Raw genomic sequence first — 23,667 nt, forward strand, 5'->3', positions numbered from 1 at the left:
GAAATGTTTCTTGAGCATCAAATCATCATATTAGAATGATTTCTGAAGACTGAAGTAATGATGCTGAAAATTCAGCTTTAACATCACAAAAATAAGTGACATTTATAAATGTATTTAAATTGCAATGATATTTCACAATATTCCTGTTTTTAGGTTTTTTTTTTTTTTTAAACCAATAAATACAGTAGTGTATATTGTATTATTTTTTCCTATGTAGAGCTGCCTTTAAAAGATCTACATAAGTAAACGCATTATAATTTATTATTGTTTTTCTTCCAGACAATTTACAAATAACAAATATTAAAATAATTCTGTACTGTATCGGTGCTTTTATCTTTAGTTGATTAGTTTAAGGCGTAAAATAGACGCTTAACACTCATAAATTCATGGCCTTTCGTGGCTTTATCGTTCAAACCAACTGAGAATGTTTAGAAAGATTTGTTCTTTACATTTTAACAGAAATTCTATCTAATCTAAACTCTGTCCTCCAGCTGCAGCAGCAGGTATCCTCGGTGGGCATGGTCCCGGGACAGGGGGTGTCGACAGGCCCCACGGCCGACCCGGAGAAGCGCAAACTGATCCAGCAGCAGCTGGTCCTGCTGCTTCACGCCCACAAGTGCCAGCGGCGAGAGCAGGCCAACGGAGAGGTGCGCGCCTGTGCCCTGCCCCACTGCCGCACCATGAAGAACGTCCTCAACCACATGACCCACTGCCAGGCGGGAAAATCCTGCCAAGGTGAGAGACAGAATGACACCAGTTATGTTAATGTATAACTGGACTCCAGCAATTGACCCAAGCTCTGAATTTGATAGAACTCTTGGTCTATTATGTCATTTCTGAGTCGATCTGAAAGTGCTTGGGTATTCATCCAACCACATGTCTCTTTGTCACCAACCATATTTTAGTCATGACTGTACATCTTGGTGTTGTTGAACTGTCTGGCTGACCGCTCAGGCTTCATGTAAACATGGGAACTCACTCTTGACTCTTGTGGCCTCACTGTCTAAGCATGATGGAGTCTGGAACATCGAAGCCCCATTTACTTCTTGACATTATATAATTTGGCCAGAGCGTTTTCTCATGGTGTAAAAAACAAACAAAACTAAATGCATGCAAACAAACCTTGTTCATCAAGAATGTAATTTGTCTAATTTATTTGTGGTGCTTGCTAAGACAAGCATGACTATTGTTAGAGGGATCTGAAACATATCTAGGCACCTTAATATAATAAGCTTTTTTTAATAAGGGGGGCTGGGGGTCCAATCTGGACCCATTCTGCACATTTCCACAGCACAAACTGGGATGGAAAAGTTTAAATAATAAATTTGGCTAAACTACATTGCTCCCATTTTGATCAATCTTGCTGTCTACACTGGAAAATGGTGCCTTGCACTGAAGCTCCATCCAATTTGTTTAAAATACAACTAAAATTACACCAATCAGTCATAACATTATGACCACTGACAGGGTAAGTGAATAACACTGATTATCTCTTCATCACGGCACCTGTTAGTGGGTGGGATGTATTAGGCAGCAATTGAACATTTTGTTATCAAAGTTGATGTGTTAGAAGCAGGAAAAATTGGCAAGCGTAAGGATTTGAGCGAGTTTGACAAGGGCCAAATTGTGATGGCTAGACGACTGGGTCAGAGCATCTCCTAAACTGCAGCTCTTGTGGGGTGTTCCTGGTATGCTGTGGTCAGTATCTATCAAAAGTGGTCCAAGGAAAGAACAGTGGTGAACCAGCGACAGGGCCAAGGCTCATTGATGCCCGTGGGGAGCGAAGGCTGGCCCGTGTGATCCGATCCAACAGACCAGCTACTGTAGCTCAAATTGCTCAAGAAGTTAACACTGGTTCTGATAGAAAGGTGTCAGAATACACATGCATCACAGTTTGTTGCGTATGGGGCTGCATAGCCGCAGACCAGTCAGAGTGCCCATGCTGACCCCTGTCCACCTTAGAAAGCGCCAGCAGTGGGCACGTGATCATCAGAACTGGACAACGGAGCAATGGAAGAAGGTGGCCTTGTCTGATGAATCACGTTTCCTTTTACATCACGTGGATGGCAGGGTGCGTGTGCGTCGCTTACCTGGGGAACACAAGGCACCAGGATGCACTATGGGAAGAAGGCAAGCCGGCGGAGGAAGTGTGATGCATTGGGCAATGTTCTGCTGGGAAAGCTTGGGTCCTGCCATCCATGTGGATGTTACTATGACACGTACCAGGTACCACCTGCCTAAGCATTGTTGCAGACCATGTACACCCTTTCATGGAAACAGTATTCCCTGGTGGCTGTCGCCTCTTTCAGGCCTCCAAATTCCCCAAATCTCAATCCAATCGAGCATCTGTGGATGTGCTGAACAAACAAGTCTTGCAGGACTTGAAGGATCTGCTGCTAACACCTTGGTGCCAGAGACCACGGCACACCTTCAGGGGTCTAGTGGAGTCCATGCCTCGACGGGTCAGGACTGATTTGGCAGTCAATATGAACTCCCTTTTTTATTTTACCCTATCTGCTTCAAGAAACTACACTTCCTGAATGTAGCAATCAAACACAACTTGAGTCTGAACACAGCAGACGACAGGACCATTTAGAACAAACACTAGTAAATACTAAAAGCGCTTGAAACTGTCAAGTGTACTTAAGTTACAATATCACGCGCACACACACTCACACGCATGCGCACGCAGCCTGGCACGCGCACACACTCGAGCTCTCACACTCGTGCGTGCATTTTGTATTACTCGCTTTTGTGTTTCGCCTCCCTCCGCCGTTTTACGCTAGCGCGAGTAGCGTGTATAACATCAGAGAAACATCAGTAGGCTAAAATTGATTATGGTCTATTACAATGCAACGATTAATTTTGATTAATTAAATAAACGATTAACAATGCAACACCCCTAGTGTCCACTGGTGATGCTGGTATTACCAGTGTTGTCACACGTCGATTAACCGGTGGGAAAACTTCCTCACCATCATATCCCTAATGTCGATATATTCTACTATCAGAATTTTCTGAAACTTTAAATGTACATTTCTTTTAAAGAAAAATTCCCCCTTTCACCCACCATTGACATTTTTCACCAGTCTGTAATTTCAGGTATGCAGTAATCAACCACCTAGTAGTGCAACCAGCAACTGCCAAGACCACCCTAATAACCACATAGCAACACCTTTCAAACATGAATTATTCATATTTTCTTCTAGTCATTATTCTTTTCTTTCCTTTTTTTATATCCTTTTAAGTATGTGATTGCTCAGTGGTGTAATTTCTTTGCAGCATAACAAAGTTTTAATGTTGTTTTGTCCATTTCCACAGTGGCTCACTGCGCCTCCTCTAGACAGATCATCTCGCACTGGAAGAACTGCACCCGGCACGACTGCCCCGTCTGTCTGCCCCTGAAGAACGCCAGCGACAAGAGAAACCAGCAGCGTACGTCTTATTCACATTTACAAATACTCTACCTGCACTGATACATTCTCTGCATCTCTTTGAGTTTATTTTCCAAGGAGGATTTTGACCATATTTTCAGAGATCTACTTCATGGCGCTGTATGTTACGACGTTGCATAAACGTCCCACCAGCACTGTCATGTGGTTTAATTATGGTTATTTACTTGGGTACATTTTCCATAAAGAATGTTTACATTGTGTACATTGGCCATTCTGAAAGTGGTAAAGCAAAATAATTAGTTTAACGTGTGAACACAGGTTTGTTACTGTACTTACTGTGTGGTTCTCCATCTCATGCTTTGAGAGACCGGGTGCGTTTATGTGAGTGCTGCCACCTGTAGGTCATGCGTGCATCTCGGCTGCGCTCTGAATGTGAAAGCATTAGACCAGCAGCAGATTCCGGCAGGCAGCGGGGCTGTAATCTGACACCGCGGGGGAGGGGCTCCACCCTTCGTTTTTCACGGGGGGGGCGGGACACAGAGAGCTCCCGCTCTCCGATTGGACAAATCGTTTAAATCCCCCTGTAGTGGCAACAGAAGCACGTTCTCTCGGTCTCTCTTGCAGTTCTGCTCTGTGCCGCTGCTCTGTGTTTCCAAAATGGCTATTCCACTTCAGTCGCTTGTGCTTCCAGTTCAAGTGGAATTACTGCAAAATTGCAAATAGAAAATAATGTTTTTTTTTATTTTTTTCATTTGCATTTAGCAGGCACATTTATCCACAGTCATTTACAAATTAGTTATTTATGAAGAACATATTTTTTTTAATATTGGGTAACACTTTACAATAAGGTTCATTAGTTAACTTCAGTTAACTATTTTAGTTAACATGAACTAAGAATGAACAATACTTCAGCATTTATAAATCTTAGTTATTCATTTCAAAAATTACTTATACGTTATTAAAATCAATAGTTGTGTTTGTTAACATTAGTTAATGCACTGTGAACTAACATGAACAAACAATGAACAGCTGTATTTTTATTAAATAACACTAACAAAGATTAATACTGTAACAAATTATTGTTCATTGTTATTTCACGTTAGTTAATACACTGACTAATGTCAACTAATGAACTTTATTGTAAAGTGTTACCTAATATTGTTTATAGATATTACAGTGATTTTACCAAGGTTAAGGGTTATTAGGCCTAATCTGAAGCAGCACCTTACATGATATGAAAAAAGTATGCAATTTTAGTACTATTATAAAGGTTTAATGGAAATATTTGAATTTAACAAATGTGTTTCTGTGGTGTTTGCAGCAATGCTGAGCTCCCCGAACACTGGCATGCAGGCTCCGCTGGGTCCCGTGGGCACGAGTCAACCCGCTGCACCCGCCATCAGCAGCGGCACACACATAGACCCCAGCTCCATGCAGAGGGCGTACGCAGCACTCGGGCTCCCGTACGGGAACCAGCCAGCTGCGCAGACGCAGGTCGCAGGACAGCAGCCCACGCAGACCCAGCAGCAGCAGATGCGCTCCATGACTGCTTTAGGTATCAACTTCTGAGGAAATCTGAAATGTTACGCGTGATTGAGTGTGTGGTATTTGAGGAATAGCGGAATATTGTGAACGATTCAATGTTTCATGTTCATTATTAACCTTGAAAGTTGCTGTCATTCTGTAACTTCATCTTGCATCATTTTAAATACGTTGAGCCGTTTGTTAAACATATTGCATAATTACAATTTCTGAATGCAATTTATCAAACACTTTCAAAGATGCACACAAGTGCAACATCATTTTTACTGCATAATTAGATTTGCTAAATGTAGTTCATCAAATACTTTATTAATGATGGGACAAAATAAAGTGGAAAGACCAAAACTGGCATATGAAGTGCATCTTGGTCTATAAGCGATAAATTTTGTTGCAACTGGTGTCAGTATGCTTTGAAACTTCATGCTGCTCATCATGTGGTGTATTCGTGTGTAACCCCTGTCTGGTTTCCCACAACATCTTCAGGCACTAACCAGATGAACATCGGCGGTAACGGTATGGCCGATCAGACGAACCTTCACACTGATTCCTCTCTCCCCTCATCCCTCAACAGCAAGTGAGTCTTTTCACCTTTCATCCCTCACCTTTAACCTCTCACACACACTGCAGAGCCGGAAATGTTCGTCTGTAGAGTACAGCAATGTAGAAGAGCAAACGGTGTCAATGTGGAATGATTTTTACAGCCGTTCTGTGGCTATAATGGGTTGTAATGTCTGAAACTTTGAGACGATAAAAGGGAAGAATATTTTTTTAATTGTTTTAAAACGCATATGCCAGGTTCTTTGTCAGATTTTGCTGATTTTTGACAAATGATGCACCCTGTTGTGTAGAAAAATCTTGAAATATTAAAGTTTTTGGGAAGTGAGGTTCAGAAAACTAATGTTGTAATACTGCTCTCACAGTCAGATGATGTCAGACGGGTCTAACATGGGCGGCGCTGGGAACCTGCCCACAGCTGCACCGCTGTCAATGCCCGGCATGAAGAAGCCCTGGCACGAGCACGTCACTCAGGACTTGAGGAATCACCTAGTGCACAAGCTGTGAGTTGGAGAAATCATATTTCACATTTTCACTCAGCAGCCAATTTGGCTTCTTAAGTTGCCAGCCATTCAGAACTTCTCTAATAGCCAAAACAAAAATATCAGATATAAACCAGCTTAGATTTAAATAAATTTAATATTAAATCCGATTCTAAATCATTGTTTTGCTTTCAGCTTCACGACAGTCAATCACTGTTTGCAGATATCATTCAAATAAAATAAAATGGAAATAAAACCAAATTCTCTGTGACTTCTCTTATGATTGGCATGAGTTTACCTGCACGTAGCAATAAAGAGGCTAGGGCGAATTTTTTTTTTGCCCAAAAGTCTTGGACATGCGGCATTTTTGAGAACAGGCCTCTATAAAAAGTGGCCTCTTAATTGTCTCCTAGGGCTCTGGCGGAGCGTTTACCAGTCGCACAGCAGACGGGAAGCGCCGCGCTGCGGACATCTCAAAGGCAGGCTTATCGCACACCGGTCACGTCATTCTGTACTCGCGTTCTCAAGTTCAAGGCAGCAGTCCAAAACAGTGAATCTAATCACAATACAGGCAAAACTTTACTTCAAGAATGAACAAAGTGGCGTCAATGAGTTTGAATTAAGGTATTTTAAAAAAAACAGCGCAAACTAGCGGTGTAACGATACACTCGTCACGATTCGATACAAATTGCGATACTGAACTTGCTTATGCTTATCGTGATATTTTAAGCCAAAATCGTTTGTTTTAAACTAATATTATTGTTGTAATATTATTATCAGGACTCACAAATATTGCCCCATTGCATTATTATACATTATATTCAACATTATAAATAGTAGTTTAATGTAGTAATGTCACTGAAAATATTTTTTTCCTCGCGTAGTATTCACGCTTTCAATACAAGTATTCGTTGGATATGACAAGCTGTGCTTACAGTATGCTCGTCGTTGTAAATCTGTTCATCACAAAGCCTTCAGAAGACTTGGATTTGGATTAGACTGCTCAATTGATTATTTTTACGATGGCTTTGATTTTTGTTGGATCTTTTAAATTTTAGAGGAATGGACTTTAAATGGAGGAACAGAAATCACTCAGGTTTCATAAAAATAACATATTTGTGTTTGGCAGTTGAATAAAAATCTTATAGGTTGAGTGTGAGTGTATGATGACAGAATTTACATTTTTGGGTGAATTATAGCTTATAAATACAGAATAGCTTATAACTCTACATCGCGAATCATATCTCGATATAACAATGTATCGTTACATCCCTAGCGCATACGGAAAGAGAAAGTGCGATCTATATTATTTCTCTATGAAGTAGATTTATTCAAGCCACAAAAACAAACCCGTTTCTGAAAAATGCACAAATCACCTAGGGTGAAGTCAGTTCGCACATATATTTGTCCTTAATCGTTGTATTCTAATGGAAAACTATGGTGTGGTTCGGCATGATTTTGAACAGCCGGAGTCATAGTTGGGCGCCGCTGTTGTGCGTCTGCGTACGGTCATAGAAAACAATGCGTTCGAATTTAGTTAATTTCCCTCTCATTGTGCGACCCTCTTTATGTGTTGTTTTGAGGCTACGTTTAGGTATAATAATAATTAATGAATCATAACCCGCCGAATTGGCTAATGTGTTGAATTGCGTTACACGCCACAGTGGATTTTCACTCGCATTTGGCGGGTGTCACTTTCAAACCCTGTTCACAATCAAACCCTGTTCACAAATGATTTGCCAAGGGCAGTTCTCTTAACACTGGATTCTTTTAACACCCCTACAGAGTTCAAGCCATATTCCCGACGCCTGACCCTGCAGCACTGAAGGACAGACGCATGGACAACTTAGTCGCTTACGCGCGTAAGGTTGAGGGGGACATGTATGAGTCAGCCAACAGCAGGGTAAAGTACCTGAACTATCATGCTACATTTGAACTGTCCTTCAATATGGTGTGTGTGACTGTAAGAAGGCACCAAGTGGTCCATGTATTAATATATTTTAAAATCTTATGATCAGGATGAGTATTACCACTTTCTGGCTGAGAAGATCTATAAGATCCAGAAGGAGCTGGAGGAGAAGAGAAAGTCCAGGCTGTCAAAGCCACAAATGGGCGCTCAGGGTCCTCAGCAGCCTGGCCTTCCCCAGCCCAACGCTATGGGTCCTGCACAAGCCATCCGGCCACCAAGTTAGTGGCTTTGCTTTTTTAATGCTCTGATCTTCTGGATGATAAATGTTCCCTGGCTGCTTTCTTGATGTGTTCAGCTGCTCACTATATTCCTTATTTCCTCAGATGGACCTGTCCCTATGTCCAATGTGCCAAATCAGTTGATGGCCCGGATGCAGGTCCCTCAAGGTATAGTTTATCTTTTTGTATAAATGTATACACCACTGTTCAAAAGTTGGCAAAAAAGTGTTTTTGTTGTTTTTGGAAGAAGACTCTTTTTCTCACCAAAATGGCATTTTATTTTATCAAAAATACAGTAAAACAGTAATGTTGTGAAATATTTTTACAATTTAAAATAACTGTTTTCTATGTGAATATTTTGTCAAATGTAATTTATTTCTGTGATCAAAGCTGAATTTTCAGCATCATAACTCCAGTGTTCAGTGTCTCATGATCCTTCAGAAATCATTCTAATATGATGATTTGCTGCTCAAGAAACATTTATTATTATTATATTTGTGATGCGATCTAGGAAAACCCACCACATGGTGAAATTTTACCTATTACAGGTTTTGATATCATATGGAAGCTGGTATCAAGCCCTTTCCAAATCTGTTTTTAATTTTATCATAGCTTGTTGGTAGCAAAAGTTATGTTTATCTAAAGTCGGCCAATCGCTATGATTTTCTGGAACGGAATTTTGAGAAAAACAGCTTTAATTAACTGTCACCGCCTAGACGCTTCTTGTCCATCTCGCGATTGTTATAAAACTGCGTGACGTTATAGTTTAAACAGGATTGGCGCGAAATGCGCACTATACACATTCACTGTACATGCATGTGGTTTATTTTAAAGGTAAACTATCTTTGTAGTGTTAAGAGACGGACAGGTGTATGGGATATACGGCGATTGTTTTGTTTTTTTCACCTCTGACGGGCGTTAGAGAACATCGCATAGAATGCTTTAGAGAAAGAGAGTATTTTCAGCTTGACACTATAAATCGCTGTTTTTCTGCACTAAACAAGGGAATTTTGCCAAGATATTTTCAGAGATAAGAGAAAAGATGTTATAGAATAATAATTTAATGGAAAAAAAAAATTGACAAAAAAACTGACATTCAAACTATTTTGGAATTTACTGAAAACGGCCCAGCGCGACATCCGACGGGTTTTCCCAGATCGCATCACATTTAATTAATCAATTCTTCTATATCGTCTACCCGATTCCTTTTTTAAGAAGATTTAGACTCTGAAATGCGTTATATTACAGGAATAAAGTAGGTTGTGAATGCCATTTCATGTTGACTTGGGAAGAAAAAAGCAGTCAGACTGGTCATACTGGTAGTGCTGGAGTTACTCAAAAGCTTTAATCCCCCTTTTATCAACTTTTTAATGTGTTTTTCCCATCATGCTCTGTAGGAATGGGCCAGTTCAACCCTGTGACCATGCAGAATGTGCAGATGTCCCAGTCGCCGGTGGGAGCTCCTCGCGCAGCATCCCCTATGACCCACCCCCCTCAGATGGGCATGGGTAGTGTTCCAGCGGTGAGCGTTACCAAAGACTATAGAATAACTCAAAACGCGTCACTCGTATTGTTTTAATTGGGGAAGAGTGCAACGCTCAAATGGCAGAATAAATCCCGCCTTCTAAATAAGAGCCAATTGCCGATTGGTAAAGTCATTGCGTCACTGCAACTGCCGTTAGAAGCGCCGGCTCCTATAGAAACAGTCAGAAGCGCGAAGCTGCGCATTAGCTTGATCCAGCATGAAAAATTTCATTTTCTGCAATGATTCGAGCGTTTAGAAACAAAATTTCTGAGACAGTTTTTGTCAGATTTCATTGGTGATTTCAAATATGAAATTTAATCGTAAGCTTGGCGAACTGTTTTGGAGATTTTGATGTTTCCCCATTCAAAAGAGACCCAAGAGGCATTTCAAAGATGGCCTTCGAGTTAACTGACTCACTAGTGTGTTAAAACTAGTGAGCTGACTGGCTGTCTACCCAGGTGTTACCTCAAAAAACGGCTGATTTGCAATGCTTTACATAAGCAACAAGACATGACTCACAATTGATTCCAATAACATTTGCATTTAACGTGTCGCTAAGCTAACAGCTCCATACTCTCATTAGAGTGCAACATTTAGATGCTGGAAGTAAAAATCACATTGATTTTCTCCATGGGGAATTGATTTTTAACATTAACTTATAAACTGTAAATCAGTGGAATATACTATTCTGTACTATTTCAACATGTATAAAACTTGGTTAACACTATTTCCTGGTGTTAACCTGGTGTTTCCTATATTACTCATGATTCTTCTTCAAAAAATTTAGTGTCCATCCACTCCCATATCCCACTGTGAATGATGTAATTGAGTCTCCTACACTCTGAAAATAATTAAATATTTGTATATTTATGCATGTTTTCAATAAACGTAACAATAAATATTATACAAAAGTATTATATATATAAATATCTCTATCAACACCGTCTTGTACATTTTGCATAATAAATACTTTTTTGCCTCAAACTAAAGTTTGTAATGTTGCGCTTCACCTCGTAGCTGGTTGGTTCGGTTCATGGCTTGTAAATATTTAGAAATCTTTATGGGGATAAATACTTCTGGAACCAATGCTGGTCGCTGTTGCACACTGAGTATAAAATGTATAATGCATAAATATTGGATAAAATAATATCTTTTTATTTATACATTCATATTTTTCAGTTGATTTCTAGACAACTTTGTTCTCGAGTGGTATGCCATCTTAGATTTGCATTTATATAGACTCTCACTAGGAATTTAAAACAATCCTGTTTCACTCATAAAGAAAGAATGGCAGAAATATACTTCTGTGGCCCAATTCTAACTTCTCTTAATGTTTTTGCAGATGGGTATGTCTCCCTCCAGGATGCAGCAAGCACCATCCATGATGGCAGGCCATGCTAACAATATGGTGGGCCAGCCACCCAACCAGAACCAGTTCATGAACCAGACGCCCTTCCCATCATCAGCCGGGGGCATGAATGTGAATGTGAACCTTGCCCAGCAGTCAGGACAGTCTGTCCCACAGGTAATGTCCATTCTCCATTGGAGTTTTGTTGTTTGTGGTGTTACTTAGGCATTCAAGTGAGACATTTCACCACCACAAACACTTCCTGTCATATGATGAGTGAAATAGTGCCCACCCACTTTTTCAGCTGTGTTAGTTACGGAAGTATTTTTCCCATTCATTTTTCCACAGCGATTTTTAAAAATCTGTTATTAGCCATGAACCAAGCAAACCAGCTAAGAGCTGAATCACAACGATAAAAATGTTTATTTGAACCAAAAAAAATATTTAAAAACGGGATTAAAAGAATTAAAAATTGGACAAAAAGTTAAAATACTTTATAAGTGATGGTTAAAAATGAATGGAATTTACTTCCGGAACCGACTGTCTATTGTAAATGGCGGCCAATGTAGTTTGATTTGCTATATCATCTGAGTCGCTATGCCCTCCATCTCTCCTCTGCAGCAGCAACAGAACGCTAACCTGACCCTGAATGCTGTGGGCTCTCTCGGCCCCCCGTCCACCCTGTGCTCCACCCCTCCTCCACCCTCCACCCCATCAGCAGCTGCTAGCCTACAGCCACTCCAGACCCAGCCTTCCACGCCGGCCTCCGCTGGAGGCCACGTCACGCCCACCCACATCCCCAGCGGCTTGCCCCGCCCTCCCTCAGTCCTGGGCTCCTCCCCTGCCCCCTCCCAGCCGCTCACGCCCCTGCAGTCCCAGCCTGAGCCCCCCCTGCAGATGCAGCAGCCCACCTCTGTGCAAGCCCAGCAGCCCAGCACTCCGGTGAGGATCGAAAACACAGCCTCGTTTGCAGTTGTATGCGATGACACCCTTAACTCATGTCATTCCTCGTTTGTCTGTCCATTAGCTCTCTCAAATGGCCGCTAGCGTTGATAATAGAGTTCCCACGCCTGCGTCTGTGGCTGAGACCCACTCCCAGCAAGCTTTGCCTGACTACCCTGCTGTTGAGCCCAAAATTGAGCATCAAGACGACGAGCAGGGGTTTGAATCTGGGAAAAAGCAGCCTGATATCAAAATGGAGGTGTGATATTACTGAAATTAAACTTAAAAATGGTTCAGCAGTTCTTGACTTTATTTCTTGAGTATTACATTACCGTGCAAAAGTTTGGGTTTGGTAAGATTTTTTTTTTAAAGATATTGGTACTTTTATTCAGCAAGGATGCATTAAATTGACCGAAGTGACAGAAAATATTTCTATTTCAAATAAAAGCTTTTCTTTTTAACTTTTATATGTAGCGAAAAATCTTGAAAAACAACCGTTTTCAGTATTGATGATAATTAGAAATGTATAATATCAATAATAATTCTTATAAAGGTAAGAAATGTTTGTTGAGCAGTAAATCATCATGTTAGAATGATTTCTGACGGATCATGTGACACTGAAGACTGGGGTAATGATGCTTAAAATTCAGCTTTGATCACAGGAATAAATAAAATTTGAGTATATTACAAGTATATTACAATAGAAAACAGTTATTTTAAATTGCTATAATATTTCACAATGTTACTTTTTATTACTGTATTTTTGATCAGATAAATGCAGCCTTGGTGAGCAAAAGAGACTTCTTTCAAAAATACTGAGAAATATTACTGACCCCAAATTTTGAATGGTATCGTAGGTCACGGCAAGATTTTTCATCCTGTTATAGATATTCACTCTCAATGTTAAATTGACTTTGTATTATTAAACTTATCTGTTGAAAGTTTAAACTGATTCATCTTGCTAACTCAAATACAATTTTTGTTAGATAAGTTCAAATGAGAGACGCTATTAAAAAAAAAGTTCTCTTTAGTTCTCTAGTTTCACGATCTTTCCTTGTCTAATGAAACAGTCTTTAGTAATGTAATTCATGTTGTTCATTAGGATGAAGATGTCAAACCTCTACAAGTAAAGGAGCAGCCAGAGACTGTAGAACCCAAACAGGAACAGATGGAGACGGAGGAGAAGAAACCAGAGACAAAGACTGAACCAAAAGAGGAGGACGTGTCCAGCACCAACAACACACCATCCAGTCAATCCGCCCAGTCACGCAAGAAAAGTAAAAAAAATTCCTTCAGGAAAATACATTGTAACTACATTCAGTAATATCTGTAATTTGATTCGATCACGATGATTTGTTACAGTTTTCAAACCAGAGGAGCTCAGACAGGCGTTGATGCCTACCTTAGAAGCGCTGTATCGTCAAGACCCGGAGTCCTTGCCCTTCCGCCAGCCGGTGGACCCAAATCTACTGGGCATCCCGGTAAATCCCATACACCTATTATTGGGCTGATGTAATCTCTTCAAAAAGATCTAAAAGTATTAGATAATCACCACGTATTTGATCTTGTTTCTTCAGGACTACTTTGACATTGTAAAGAACCCAATTGACCTTTCCACCATCAAGAGGAAGCTGGACACCGGGCAGTACCAGGAACCCTGGCAGTATGTTGACGACATCTGGCTGATGTTCAACAACGCCTGGCTCTACAACCGCAAAACATCTCGAGTGTACAAGTACTGCTCGAAGCTGGCCGAGGTGTTCGAGCAGGAGATTGACCCTGTCATGCAGGGTCTGGGTTACTGCTGCGGGCGCAAGGTGAGAAGGAAAGAGTTGTTTGCTTATAGGTGAACGGTCCAAACCAACTCAAACTCCTCTGAAACGAACCTGAGAGCATCTCCGTCGTTCCGAGTGCAGTCTTGTTGTTATTGTTAACTATAACGGTAACACTTTACAATAAGGTTCCATTTGTTAACATTTATTAATAGATTATTAAAATCTGTTAATATTAATATAACTGAGCTAAAATGAACTAACAATAAATAGTTGTCTTTTTATTTACTAACCATAATCAAGTTTAATGAATCCTGTAAGAAATCTTTTGATCATATTTAGTTAATGCATTAACTTACATTTACTAATGCCGGGTTCAGACTACACAGTGTTTTTGTCTGTTACGATACTCACTGTGTCAGATTATGCGTTTTTGACTGCTAAACTCTTGAGGTGTCCTGGAGAAGAAACATGTCAGACTACACGTTGCTTCCCAACCAATCATTGCTTGCCGTCTTTAATAACATGCGTGATGTCATCGAGAAGGCGGAACTAGCGACTGACTTCCGAAAACAAGAGCGTAAACAAACAATGGTTGTTCTAGCTTAATGCTAATTCCAGTACTCGTCAGGTTGCTGAAGCGCCTCCTTCAGTTAAGCTCTTTCCAAAATTGTAAAGTATCTTCTAGCAGCACCAATACCACCGTCTCTTTCGTTGCGCATGTTTGAAAGCTGTGTACAGAAGAGCTTCTTCATTGGTCAATGTCACAGATGTGACGGAACCTGTCTTGGCGGACAGAAATAAAAATTAAACATGCTGGTCTTTCTTTCGTGAAACGTCACAGACACAGCGGTATTGGTTGTCATCCACTATGACTCTCTATATGAGATAAAACGATCGATTCTTGTTTCCAGATTTGTTTCTGAACCGGGCATAATGGGACCTTATTGTAAAGTGTTACCACTAAAAGTATTAAAAATTGTTTTTAGTAATTGAAATAAAGCAAAAATAAATAATGCCCTGGTTTCACAGACAGGATTAGGCCTTAGTTCAATTAGGATATTTAAGTAGCTTTTATAAACGTGTCTTAGAAAAAAAACATTTCTGAGTTGCATCTTGAAACAAACCAATGGCATTGACATATTTTAAGAGATATCCGTGCAAGTTACTTTCTGTTAAAACAGTTCAAACATGCATTTTAGTCTGGGACTAGACTTAAGCCTTGTCTGTGTAACTGGGGGATTAAGTATTAGATAAAAAAAACATAAACACAAATTTTAAGTTTAAGTAGAAATTTTGCCTTGGCAATTAAATAAGTTTAAGTACTTAAATTACTAAAAATAAAACTGCAATAAAATTTTAAGCTATATATAGAAATATAGGTAACACTTTGTTTCATTTGTTAACATTAGTTAACTACATTATTGAACTAACAATGTACACTACTTTAAAGTTAATTTCAACATTGAATACATTTTTAAAATTAAGTTATCTGTAACACAATGCACTGTGAACTAACTCGAACAAACAATGATCAGTAGTATTTTATTAACTAACAGTAACAAAGATTAATGCATTCTGTAAAACACATATTACTTGTTTTTTGTTCATGTTAGCTAATTCATTAACTAATGCTATCAGATGAGACCTTATTGTAAAGGGTTAGCGAAGTATTCAATGAAACTAAAATGAATGACAATAGAAAATATAAAAATGCTAATTTAAAATAATTATAAATAATGCTAAAATGACAATGGTTGCACTTCACAGAATTGTCTTTTCTGTCTCCACAGTACGAGTTTTCACCTCAGACGCTTTGCTGCTATGGCAAACAGCTCTGCACTATCTCCAGAGACGGCACATATTACAGCTACCAGAACAGGTAACCAATGGCGTGAGAAATGAGGTGGCGATGAACGAGTTTCCAAATAGGGCCGGTATGCACTGAGATCAGGCTTGAGATGTTTAGTGCTCAGTTGACTGTGTTGTTTGCACCTTATAAACAGAGTCATAAAAGCAAGTTCAAAGGTTAAGTGTCTTGCTCAAAGGTGCAGTGGTAATACTTTGATCAGTCGTTGTTGGATTTGAATCTTTCGGTTTACAAGCCTAGATCTTTGCTTACAAGGCTGCTTCACCCAGCAGACCACTAGTATTTGTGTAAATCCCGAAAACGTTAATTGTCATAATATTAAGAAATAGAATGCCTGGAAATGCTCTAGTGCATCACTTTCCCATGTTTCTCATCTCCATCTTATTGTCTTGTTGCACTCTTTGTTTGTTTCGTGCTTATAATTTGTTCTTAAGATCCCGTGGTCAATCAGAAAATGCATGCAGCTTCTCTCTAGTGCATGAAAAGACAGACCATCCTGTTGCTATCAATCATTTTTTGATTTAACGCTCATTTGTGAGTTGGATTGCTAACCTGTGCTCTGCCTCGGCCTGTCTGCTGTGTGTCGTGTCTCTGCCCGACCCCACGTTCTGCGCTCTTGTGCTGTGCTGCTCTCCGTGTGCCGGTTTGCCTGTGCTCTTGTATGCTGGCTCCAGTTCACCCAAATATGGCCTTGTTGCCGACAGGTATCACTTCTGCGAGAAGTGCTTCAACGAGATCCAGGGCGACAGTGTCACCCTGGGAGACGACCCCGCGCAGCCGCAGACGTATGTATCTTCTGTCGCCCAGAAAGCTTTGAGGTTTTGCTTCTATTAAATCGCACAATTACTCTTAAAGAATGAGTTGTACATGTGTAAAGATGCCATGTGGAATGTATCTTATATGTCTCTCTGCAGTATGATATCAAAGGAGCAGTTTGAGAAGAAGAAAAATGACATGTTGGACTCTGAGCCGTAAGTCTCGTCATTTTAATCCTGTGTGTGTGTGTATTTTAGACTATACACTTTTGCATACTATTATAGCAACAATATGTATTCTTATGCATATGCATATTATATGCAAATAAAGTGACGAATGAATCGGAAGCACAATCAACTATGATGTCTTTAGTCTTTCTTTGATTAGATTACAATATTGCATGCAAATATAAAATAACTTATAATTTCAATGCCACTTCCTGAAATAACTCAAGTTAGTTGTTAACAATGTTCAATAAATTGTTTTTGCAAATTTTTGCACAATGCATTTGCATATTAATTCAAAAATGGCAGGTATTCAATTGTGCATTATGTGGTGAGCGGCACTTTTAATTCTGAAAAGTCACATGAAATGGTAACATTTTACATTAAGCTTTCATAATGTTAATCTCAACATTTACTAATACATTTAATCAGTTAACATTAGTTAACACTGAACTAATATAAACATTTTATAAACTAACATTAACAAAGATTAATAAATCCTGTAAAAATGCATTTGCCATTGTTAGTGCATTAATTAATATTTACAAATTAGGTCTTATTCTAAAGTAAATAATAATAAAAAAAAAATCACGCTTGTCAGTATTGTTTTTAACACCTTCCTCTGTATTAACAGCTTTGTTGAATGTAAAGACTGTGGCCGGAAGATGCATCAAATCTGTGCACTGCATTACGACATCATCTGGCCAACAGGGTGAGAATTTTATCCGCCTGTTCTCCTAAAGTTTAGCATGTCATGATGTGATCACTACAGCTCCTGTTTGTCTCTTCTCCTATAAACAGTTTCATCTGTGACAACTGCATGAAGAAGTCAGGAAAAACGAGAAAGGAAAACAAGTTCTCTGCTAAAAGTGAGTGTTTTTGTATATATTCCCTGCTTGCCTCTCTGTCAGTGTCTGTTGTAGAGTGAAGTAACTCTGTGCATTTCTGATCAGGGTTACAGACCACGAGGCTGGGATCGTACATCGAGGATCGAGTGAATAAGTACTTGAAAAGGCAGAATCACCCCGAGGCCGGAGAGGTGTTTGTGCGGGTGGTCGCCAGCTCTGAAAAGACCGTGGAGGTCAAACCTGGGATGAAATCCAGGTAACGTCACAGACAATCAATATGAATCCAGCATTTGACTCTGACTTAGTCAGAAACAAATTGGGTCGACTTTGATTTCATGCTGACTAAGAATGGTTTTCTATGTACCTGAATTGAAAGAAGCTAATTTTGCATCAAACTATTTCTCTGCAGGTTTGTTGACTCAGGAGAGATGTGCGAAAGCTTTCCCTACAGAACCAAAGCACTTTTTGCATTTGAGGAGATTGATGGAGTGGATGTGTGTTTCTTTGGCATGCATGTCCAGGAATATGGATCTGAATGTCCCTTTCCTAACACCAGGTATCATGCAAATACTGATCTGTCTGAAAAAGAAAACAATGCCGAATTGTCTTGAACAGGCAGAATTGACTGATTGTCTCGTTTTTCTCCTTTTTCCAGGCGGGTATACATATCATATCTTGACAGTATTCACTTCTTCAAGCCTCGGTTGCTAAGAACTGCAGTTTATCATGAAATCCTCATTGGCTATTTGGAGTATGTTAAGAAACTTGGGTAAGTTGTGCCACCTTGATTAAGTTAAACATGCTTCCTTAAAGATATGTGTAATGGTTTTTGGTGTAACAATACATGCTTTCTCCAATCTCAGCCTAAAATTACAAGTCCATATTTAATGCACTAATGAATTTGATTTTCCCACCTACAGATATGTGACTGGTCATATCTGGGCCTGCCCACCTAGTGAAGGCGATGACTACATCTTCCACTGTCACCCTCCAGATCAGAAGATTCCCAAGCCTAAAAGACTCCAGGAGTGGTACCGCAAAATGCTGGACAAAGCATTTGCAGAAAGAATCATTCATGACTATAAGGTATGCCGATGTTGGATTTGTATTTTAATGGATTTGCGCTCTGTCAGGTTTCATTCATAGTGGGTTAACATCATATTGTCACAGATATGACTCACAAAATGGCTCACTTGTGTTATGCAGGACATATTTAAGCAGGCCACTGAGGACCGGCTTACAAGTGCCAATGAGCTACCCTATTTCGAAGGTGATTTTTGGCCCAATGTTCTGGAGGAAAGCATCAAGGAGTTGGAACAGGAGGAGGAGGAAAGGAAAAAGGAGGAAAATACAGCCTCCTCTGAGACAGTAGAGGTTAGACAGAGTGCCAAATGGTGTGAATGAGTATTTAGTGTAGTCTGTAGACATTTTTTCTAAATGTCTTGCATTTCCGCAGGGAACCCAAGCTGACAGCAAGAACGCCAAAAAGAAGAACAATAAAAAGACCAACAAAAACAAGAGCAGCGTGAGCCGCGCCAACAAAAAGAAGCCTGGGATGCCGAATGTAGCTAATGATCTGTCCCAGAAGCTATATGCAACAATGGAGAAGCACAAAGAGGTGGGACTAGACTTTTTACCTGAATACTATTACTTCCACTCAAAATTTACTATTGTGCCAAGTGCTGACTAGATCTCCTCTTACTTCGTGAAATCCAGGTCTTCTTTGTTATCCACCTCCATGCCGGTCCAGTGGTCAACACCCTTCCTCCGATCATGGACCCTGACCCGCCGCTGACCTGCGACCTGATGGACGGCCGTGATGCCTTTCTGACACTGGCCAGGGACAAGCACTGGGAGTTCAGTTCCCTGCGCCGCTGCAAATGGAGCAGTATGTGCATGCTGGTGGAGCTACACAATCAGGGCCAAGACCGATTTGTGTACACCTGCAACGAATGCCAGCATCACGTAGAGACACGCTGGCATTGCACCGTTTGCGTGGTCAGTCTCCTCTTTGTGGCTTTGACAGAGCATTTGGGTTACTGTTGCCATTGTTTGATGTTCAACAAGTAGATTGTAAAAACTAGACAAGAGAAATGATACCATTGTATTGGCAATTTATCAAGATCTGAAGTGGAAACTAACAAGGTTGCATGTTCGAACCTCGTAAGGAGGGAACCATTGCTCTAGGACAACTATGCCTGTAGTTATAAATATAACGCCAGTATACCGGCTCCAGTCGTGCAGCAGTGAATTAATATTCTATACTATGATTATCCAGAAAGCAATATCAATTCTTCTTCTGATTTCTTTCAGGACTTTGATCTATGCATTAACTGCTACAACTCCAAGGGTCACGAGCACCAAATGGTGAAGTGGGGACTGGGCCTGGACGACGACAGCAACAACCAGGGCGGCGAGGCCAACAAGAGCCCACAGGAGAGTCGACGCCTCAGCATCCAACGCTGCATTCAGTCGCTGGTGCATGCCTGCCAGTGCCGCAACGCCAACTGTTCTCTGCCGTCTTGTCAGAAGATGAAGAGAGTGGTGCAGCATACCAAGGGCTGCAAGCGCAAGACCAACGGAGGCTGCCCTGTTTGCAAGCAACTCATCGCATTGTGCTGCTACCATGCCAAGCACTGCCAGGAGAACAAGTGCCCTGTGCCCTTCTGTCTAAATATCAAGCACAAGCTGCGACAGCAGCAGATTCAGCAGCGACTGCAGCAGGCGCAGATGATGCGGCGGCGTATGGCACTAATGCAGGGCCGAGGAATGCCTCCGAGTCTTCCCTCCCCAACTACCTCAGGAGGTCCGGGGACGCCCAACTCTCAGCAGCTGCAGCAGCCTAACACACCTCAGACCTCGCAGTCTTTAGCCAACCAGCCCCAACAGACGCATCCAAATGTGACTGCAATGGTGCAAGGCTTCCCCAGCCAACCACCGACACCAGGACCCCAGGGTAAACCAGGGCCGCAGTCCTCGCCCCTGCAACAGCAGCAGCAACAATCTCCCCTGCCCATGCCTCCTCAACAACAGCCTCAGCCCTCTCCGCAGCAGCAGCAGGCTTTGAAAGTTGCGCAACAAATTGAGATGATGACCAAAGTTAAGCAGCAGCAACAACAACAACAGCAACAACAACAGCAGCAGCAAGACTACAGAATGAGTATGAACGGCATGCCGATGAACCAACCTCGCATGATGAGTCCGATGCAGATGATGGGCCCTCGTGGTCCTCAGATGGTTCAGAACATGCAGCCTGGCCAGTGGCCACCTGGGATGCAAGGGTCCATGCAGAATCCGCAGGCGCCTCCAACGCAGCAAGTGCCCCCGCAGCAAATGGCCATGGCTCCACAGCAGTCTCAGGTTGCACAGACGCCCCAACAGGCGCAGATGATGCAGCGCGCCTTGATGCAGCAGCAGCAGCAGCAACAACAACAGCAGCAGCAGCAGCCGAGGCAAATGCAGGCCGTCATGCCTCCCCAGCAGGCGCAACCACAGGCCCCTCAGCAACAGGGCATGCAGCAAAGAGGTGTGACCAGCAGCATCGCTCCAGGAGCGCTGCAGGACCTTCTGCGCACGTTAAAATCACCAAGCTCCCCTCAGCAGCAGCAGCAGGTCCTCAATATCCTCAAGTCGAACCCGCATCTCATGGCTGCGTTCATCAAACAGCGCACGGCGAAATACCAAGCCAGCCAACCGCAGCAGCAGAACCCGCAGGCCATGCTCGCAGGGCAGCCGGGAATGCAGAACATGGGTGCGATGCAGGCCGGCCCCGTGCAGAGACCCGTCATGCCCCCCCAGCAGGCGCAGCCGGCCCCGACCCAATCCATGGCGGCCCTCGGCTCCCAGGGACAAATGATGAACGCTGCGCACAACGGGAACCAGCAGCTGTTCCGCCGGCAACTAATTCGTCAGATGCAGCAGCAGCAACTACAGGGAACACTCCCTACCGGACAGGGGAGATTCCCGCAGCCTCAAGGCACAGCTAGTTACTCGCAAATCCGCATGCAGCAGCAGCTGGCCATGCAGGGCGGCGGAGGGCAAATGCAACCCATGGCTCAGATGGGCCAGCCTGGCATGAGTATGGACGCCCAGCAGAATATGCTGCAACAACGCATGCTGCAGCAGCAGCAACAACAGTTGCTGAAGCAGCAAATGGGCTCGCCGGCACAGGCCGCTTCCATGAGTCCCCAATCACACATGCTTGCAGGACAGGCGCAGGGAGCCCACCTGCCCGGACAGGCCATGGCTAATGCGCTGAGCAACCAGGTGAGGTCGCCTGCCCCCGTGCAATCGCCCCGTCCCCCTTCCCAACAGCCGCCACATTCCAGCCCGTCCCCTCGCATGCAGCCCCAGCCCTCGCCCCTACACCCCAGCCTGGCGGGACCCATGCCGGGCCCCATGGACCAGGCCCACCTGTGCACTCCTGAACAGAGCGCAATGCTTCCGCAGCTGAACACGCCAAACCGTGGAGGGCTTTCCAACGACTTGAGCATGGACACCACGGGCGACACGCTAGAGAAGTTCGTCGAGGGATTGTAGCATTAAGAGACGTTCTTTTGCGGAGAGAAAAGGTGTGTTTTGTACGTGAGAAATTAAAGACGACAAAATGTTAAGACTGTAATAGGTTTACACAACCAATGGACTGCTTCTTCTTCCTTATTGGAGGGATTGAATTAACTGTTTAAAGAGCAGAATCACAAAGGGTTTTTTTTTCTAGGAGGGGATGTCGGACCGGACGAAATTCAATCCTGGTCTACAAGGAGTTACATTTTTAATTGTTTTTTTTTTTTTTTTTTTCGGGGAGGGGGTTATTTTGAGCTTATGGACTTTTTAAATGGAATTTCTCAAGGCAAAATATTTGATTTTATTATTGAAGACTTTCATTTTTGTATGTTTGCAAACTGAAATGCATTTTTTTTTTTTTTTTTGTGAGTGTGTGCGCGTGTTTAGGGACTGTAAGATAATTGGTGTGGAATCAGGATCAGGATCGATCCTCATTCCTGTCTGATACGTATTCACATTTACCTGGTTTGGAAAAGGACACGCAGCCTTTTTCTCTCCAAACTGTGGAGTTTGTACAGAGGACCTGTATTCATTTGTACAGAAAGGAGCTTGGCTACTGCACACACACGAACACACACACAAACACACGAACACAAACACGCGAGCAAATTGTGAAAGTTGCTCTTATTTTTCAAGGTGCCCAGATGCGTTTATTTATTGGCCTGGATTCAGTAGTTGTCTCTCTTAAGATGTAGGAAGATGTTCCTGTTTTCTCGTTTGATCTCTGAAACATCGATGATGTCCCCTCCACCTCGCGTATGAGGCCGGAGCTTCGTCTGACTGCTGATTTGTTCAAAGAGTTCTTCAGTCAACCTCTTGTTTTTTTTCTCCTCATGAAACTTGAATTGAAGGTGAACGATTCTTTAATGTAAATCATGCAGCTTGATGACATACTGTAAATAAAAGGAAAAAAGATTGAGATCGCTGTATAAACTGGTTAAGATCTTGTTTCGTACTTATATACCATATTGTTAAATAAACTGTGTGCAACAGACACAATGCTTCTGATGACTTCGTCTTGCGACTTGTTCTCGAAAATCTCATTTCCGGCTATTTATGTGCCTGAATATTTACATCCTGCACCCAACTGTCTGTTTTTACCATGCAGCAAGTGTAATTAACCATTTTAATTTATGTCTTCACTGTTTGATTGTAACTGTAAAAAAAGTGCTTTAGAAGAATAGCCGTTTGAGTTTTTCCAGCATAGATTGCAGTCTGTGCTCAACATTATAGCTTCACTGCGCCTCCTGGTGTCTGAATGGTGCGACTGCAGCTTGGAGTCCTTGTTCTGCAATTCACCATTTCTGTGCGCACTGCATTGGTCATTTCACAGGGTTGGATGCGATAAAATTGAAAGAAAAAAAACCTTAATGTCAATGTAAATTTTGGCGTGTTTATTGCAGGGCAGTGTTGGGTAAGTTTCTGTAAAAAAGTAATTACTAGATACTAATTACATCTTCAGCAGTGTAATTAGATTACTGCACTAATTACACTCTTTAAAAAGTATATACTCATTTTTTTTAAATCCCACAACCTCGATCAGTTGAGCAATACAAGGGATAGATGTGAAACTGCTCTTTTAATTCTTTCAAATAAATGTAAACTTTCTCCATTCAAATAGACTGGTCAGACAGAATTTTATATTAATGATATTAGAC

The 23,667-nt window shown here is 41.7% G+C and overlaps 1 protein-coding gene across 7 annotated transcripts in view; it reads left to right on the forward strand.

Annotated features, from left to right (window-relative positions):
- crebbpb (CREB binding lysine acetyltransferase b) overlaps window positions 1-23,349 on the forward strand; it is a 67,446-nt gene extending 44,097 nt beyond the window's left edge. The window contains exons 4-32 of one of the 7 annotated variants that reach the window (XM_079869871.1): window positions 492-735; window positions 3,322-3,435; window positions 4,717-4,950; window positions 5,421-5,511; window positions 5,858-5,995; window positions 6,388-6,453; window positions 7,760-7,877; window positions 7,993-8,161; window positions 8,267-8,329; window positions 9,559-9,683; window positions 11,029-11,211; window positions 11,656-11,976; window positions 12,062-12,235; window positions 13,079-13,253; window positions 13,339-13,457; window positions 13,554-13,793; window positions 15,542-15,630; window positions 16,293-16,436; window positions 16,533-16,589; window positions 17,233-17,310; window positions 17,400-17,467; window positions 17,552-17,702; window positions 17,856-18,002; window positions 18,102-18,215; window positions 18,367-18,532; window positions 18,653-18,820; window positions 18,903-19,064; window positions 19,163-19,444; window positions 19,760-23,349. In XM_079869871.1, coding sequence (XP_079725997.1) covers window positions 492-735; window positions 3,322-3,435; window positions 4,717-4,950; window positions 5,421-5,511; window positions 5,858-5,995; window positions 6,388-6,453; window positions 7,760-7,877; window positions 7,993-8,161; window positions 8,267-8,329; window positions 9,559-9,683; window positions 11,029-11,211; window positions 11,656-11,976; window positions 12,062-12,235; window positions 13,079-13,253; window positions 13,339-13,457; window positions 13,554-13,793; window positions 15,542-15,630; window positions 16,293-16,436; window positions 16,533-16,589; window positions 17,233-17,310; window positions 17,400-17,467; window positions 17,552-17,702; window positions 17,856-18,002; window positions 18,102-18,215; window positions 18,367-18,532; window positions 18,653-18,820; window positions 18,903-19,064; window positions 19,163-19,444; window positions 19,760-21,985 — 6,426 coding nt within the window. In that variant the 3' untranslated portion in view covers window positions 21,986-23,349. The remainder of the gene's footprint in view (window positions 1-491; window positions 736-3,321; window positions 3,436-4,716; window positions 4,951-5,420; window positions 5,512-5,857; window positions 5,996-6,387; window positions 6,454-7,759; window positions 7,878-7,992; window positions 8,162-8,266; window positions 8,330-9,558; window positions 9,684-11,028; window positions 11,212-11,655; window positions 11,977-12,061; window positions 12,236-13,078; window positions 13,254-13,338; window positions 13,458-13,553; window positions 13,794-15,541; window positions 15,631-16,292; window positions 16,437-16,532; window positions 16,590-17,232; window positions 17,311-17,399; window positions 17,468-17,551; window positions 17,703-17,855; window positions 18,003-18,101; window positions 18,216-18,366; window positions 18,533-18,652; window positions 18,821-18,902; window positions 19,065-19,162; window positions 19,445-19,759) is intronic. The other 6 variants (XM_079869873.1, XM_079869872.1, XM_079869874.1 and 3 more) reach the window with 6 other exon arrangements.
- Window positions 23,350-23,667: the final 318 nt, after the last annotated feature.

This window comes from Squalius cephalus (assembly GCF_949319135.1).
Source record: "Squalius cephalus genome assembly, chromosome: 1".
Taxonomy (NCBI): domain Eukaryota; kingdom Metazoa; phylum Chordata; class Actinopteri; order Cypriniformes; family Leuciscidae; genus Squalius; species Squalius cephalus.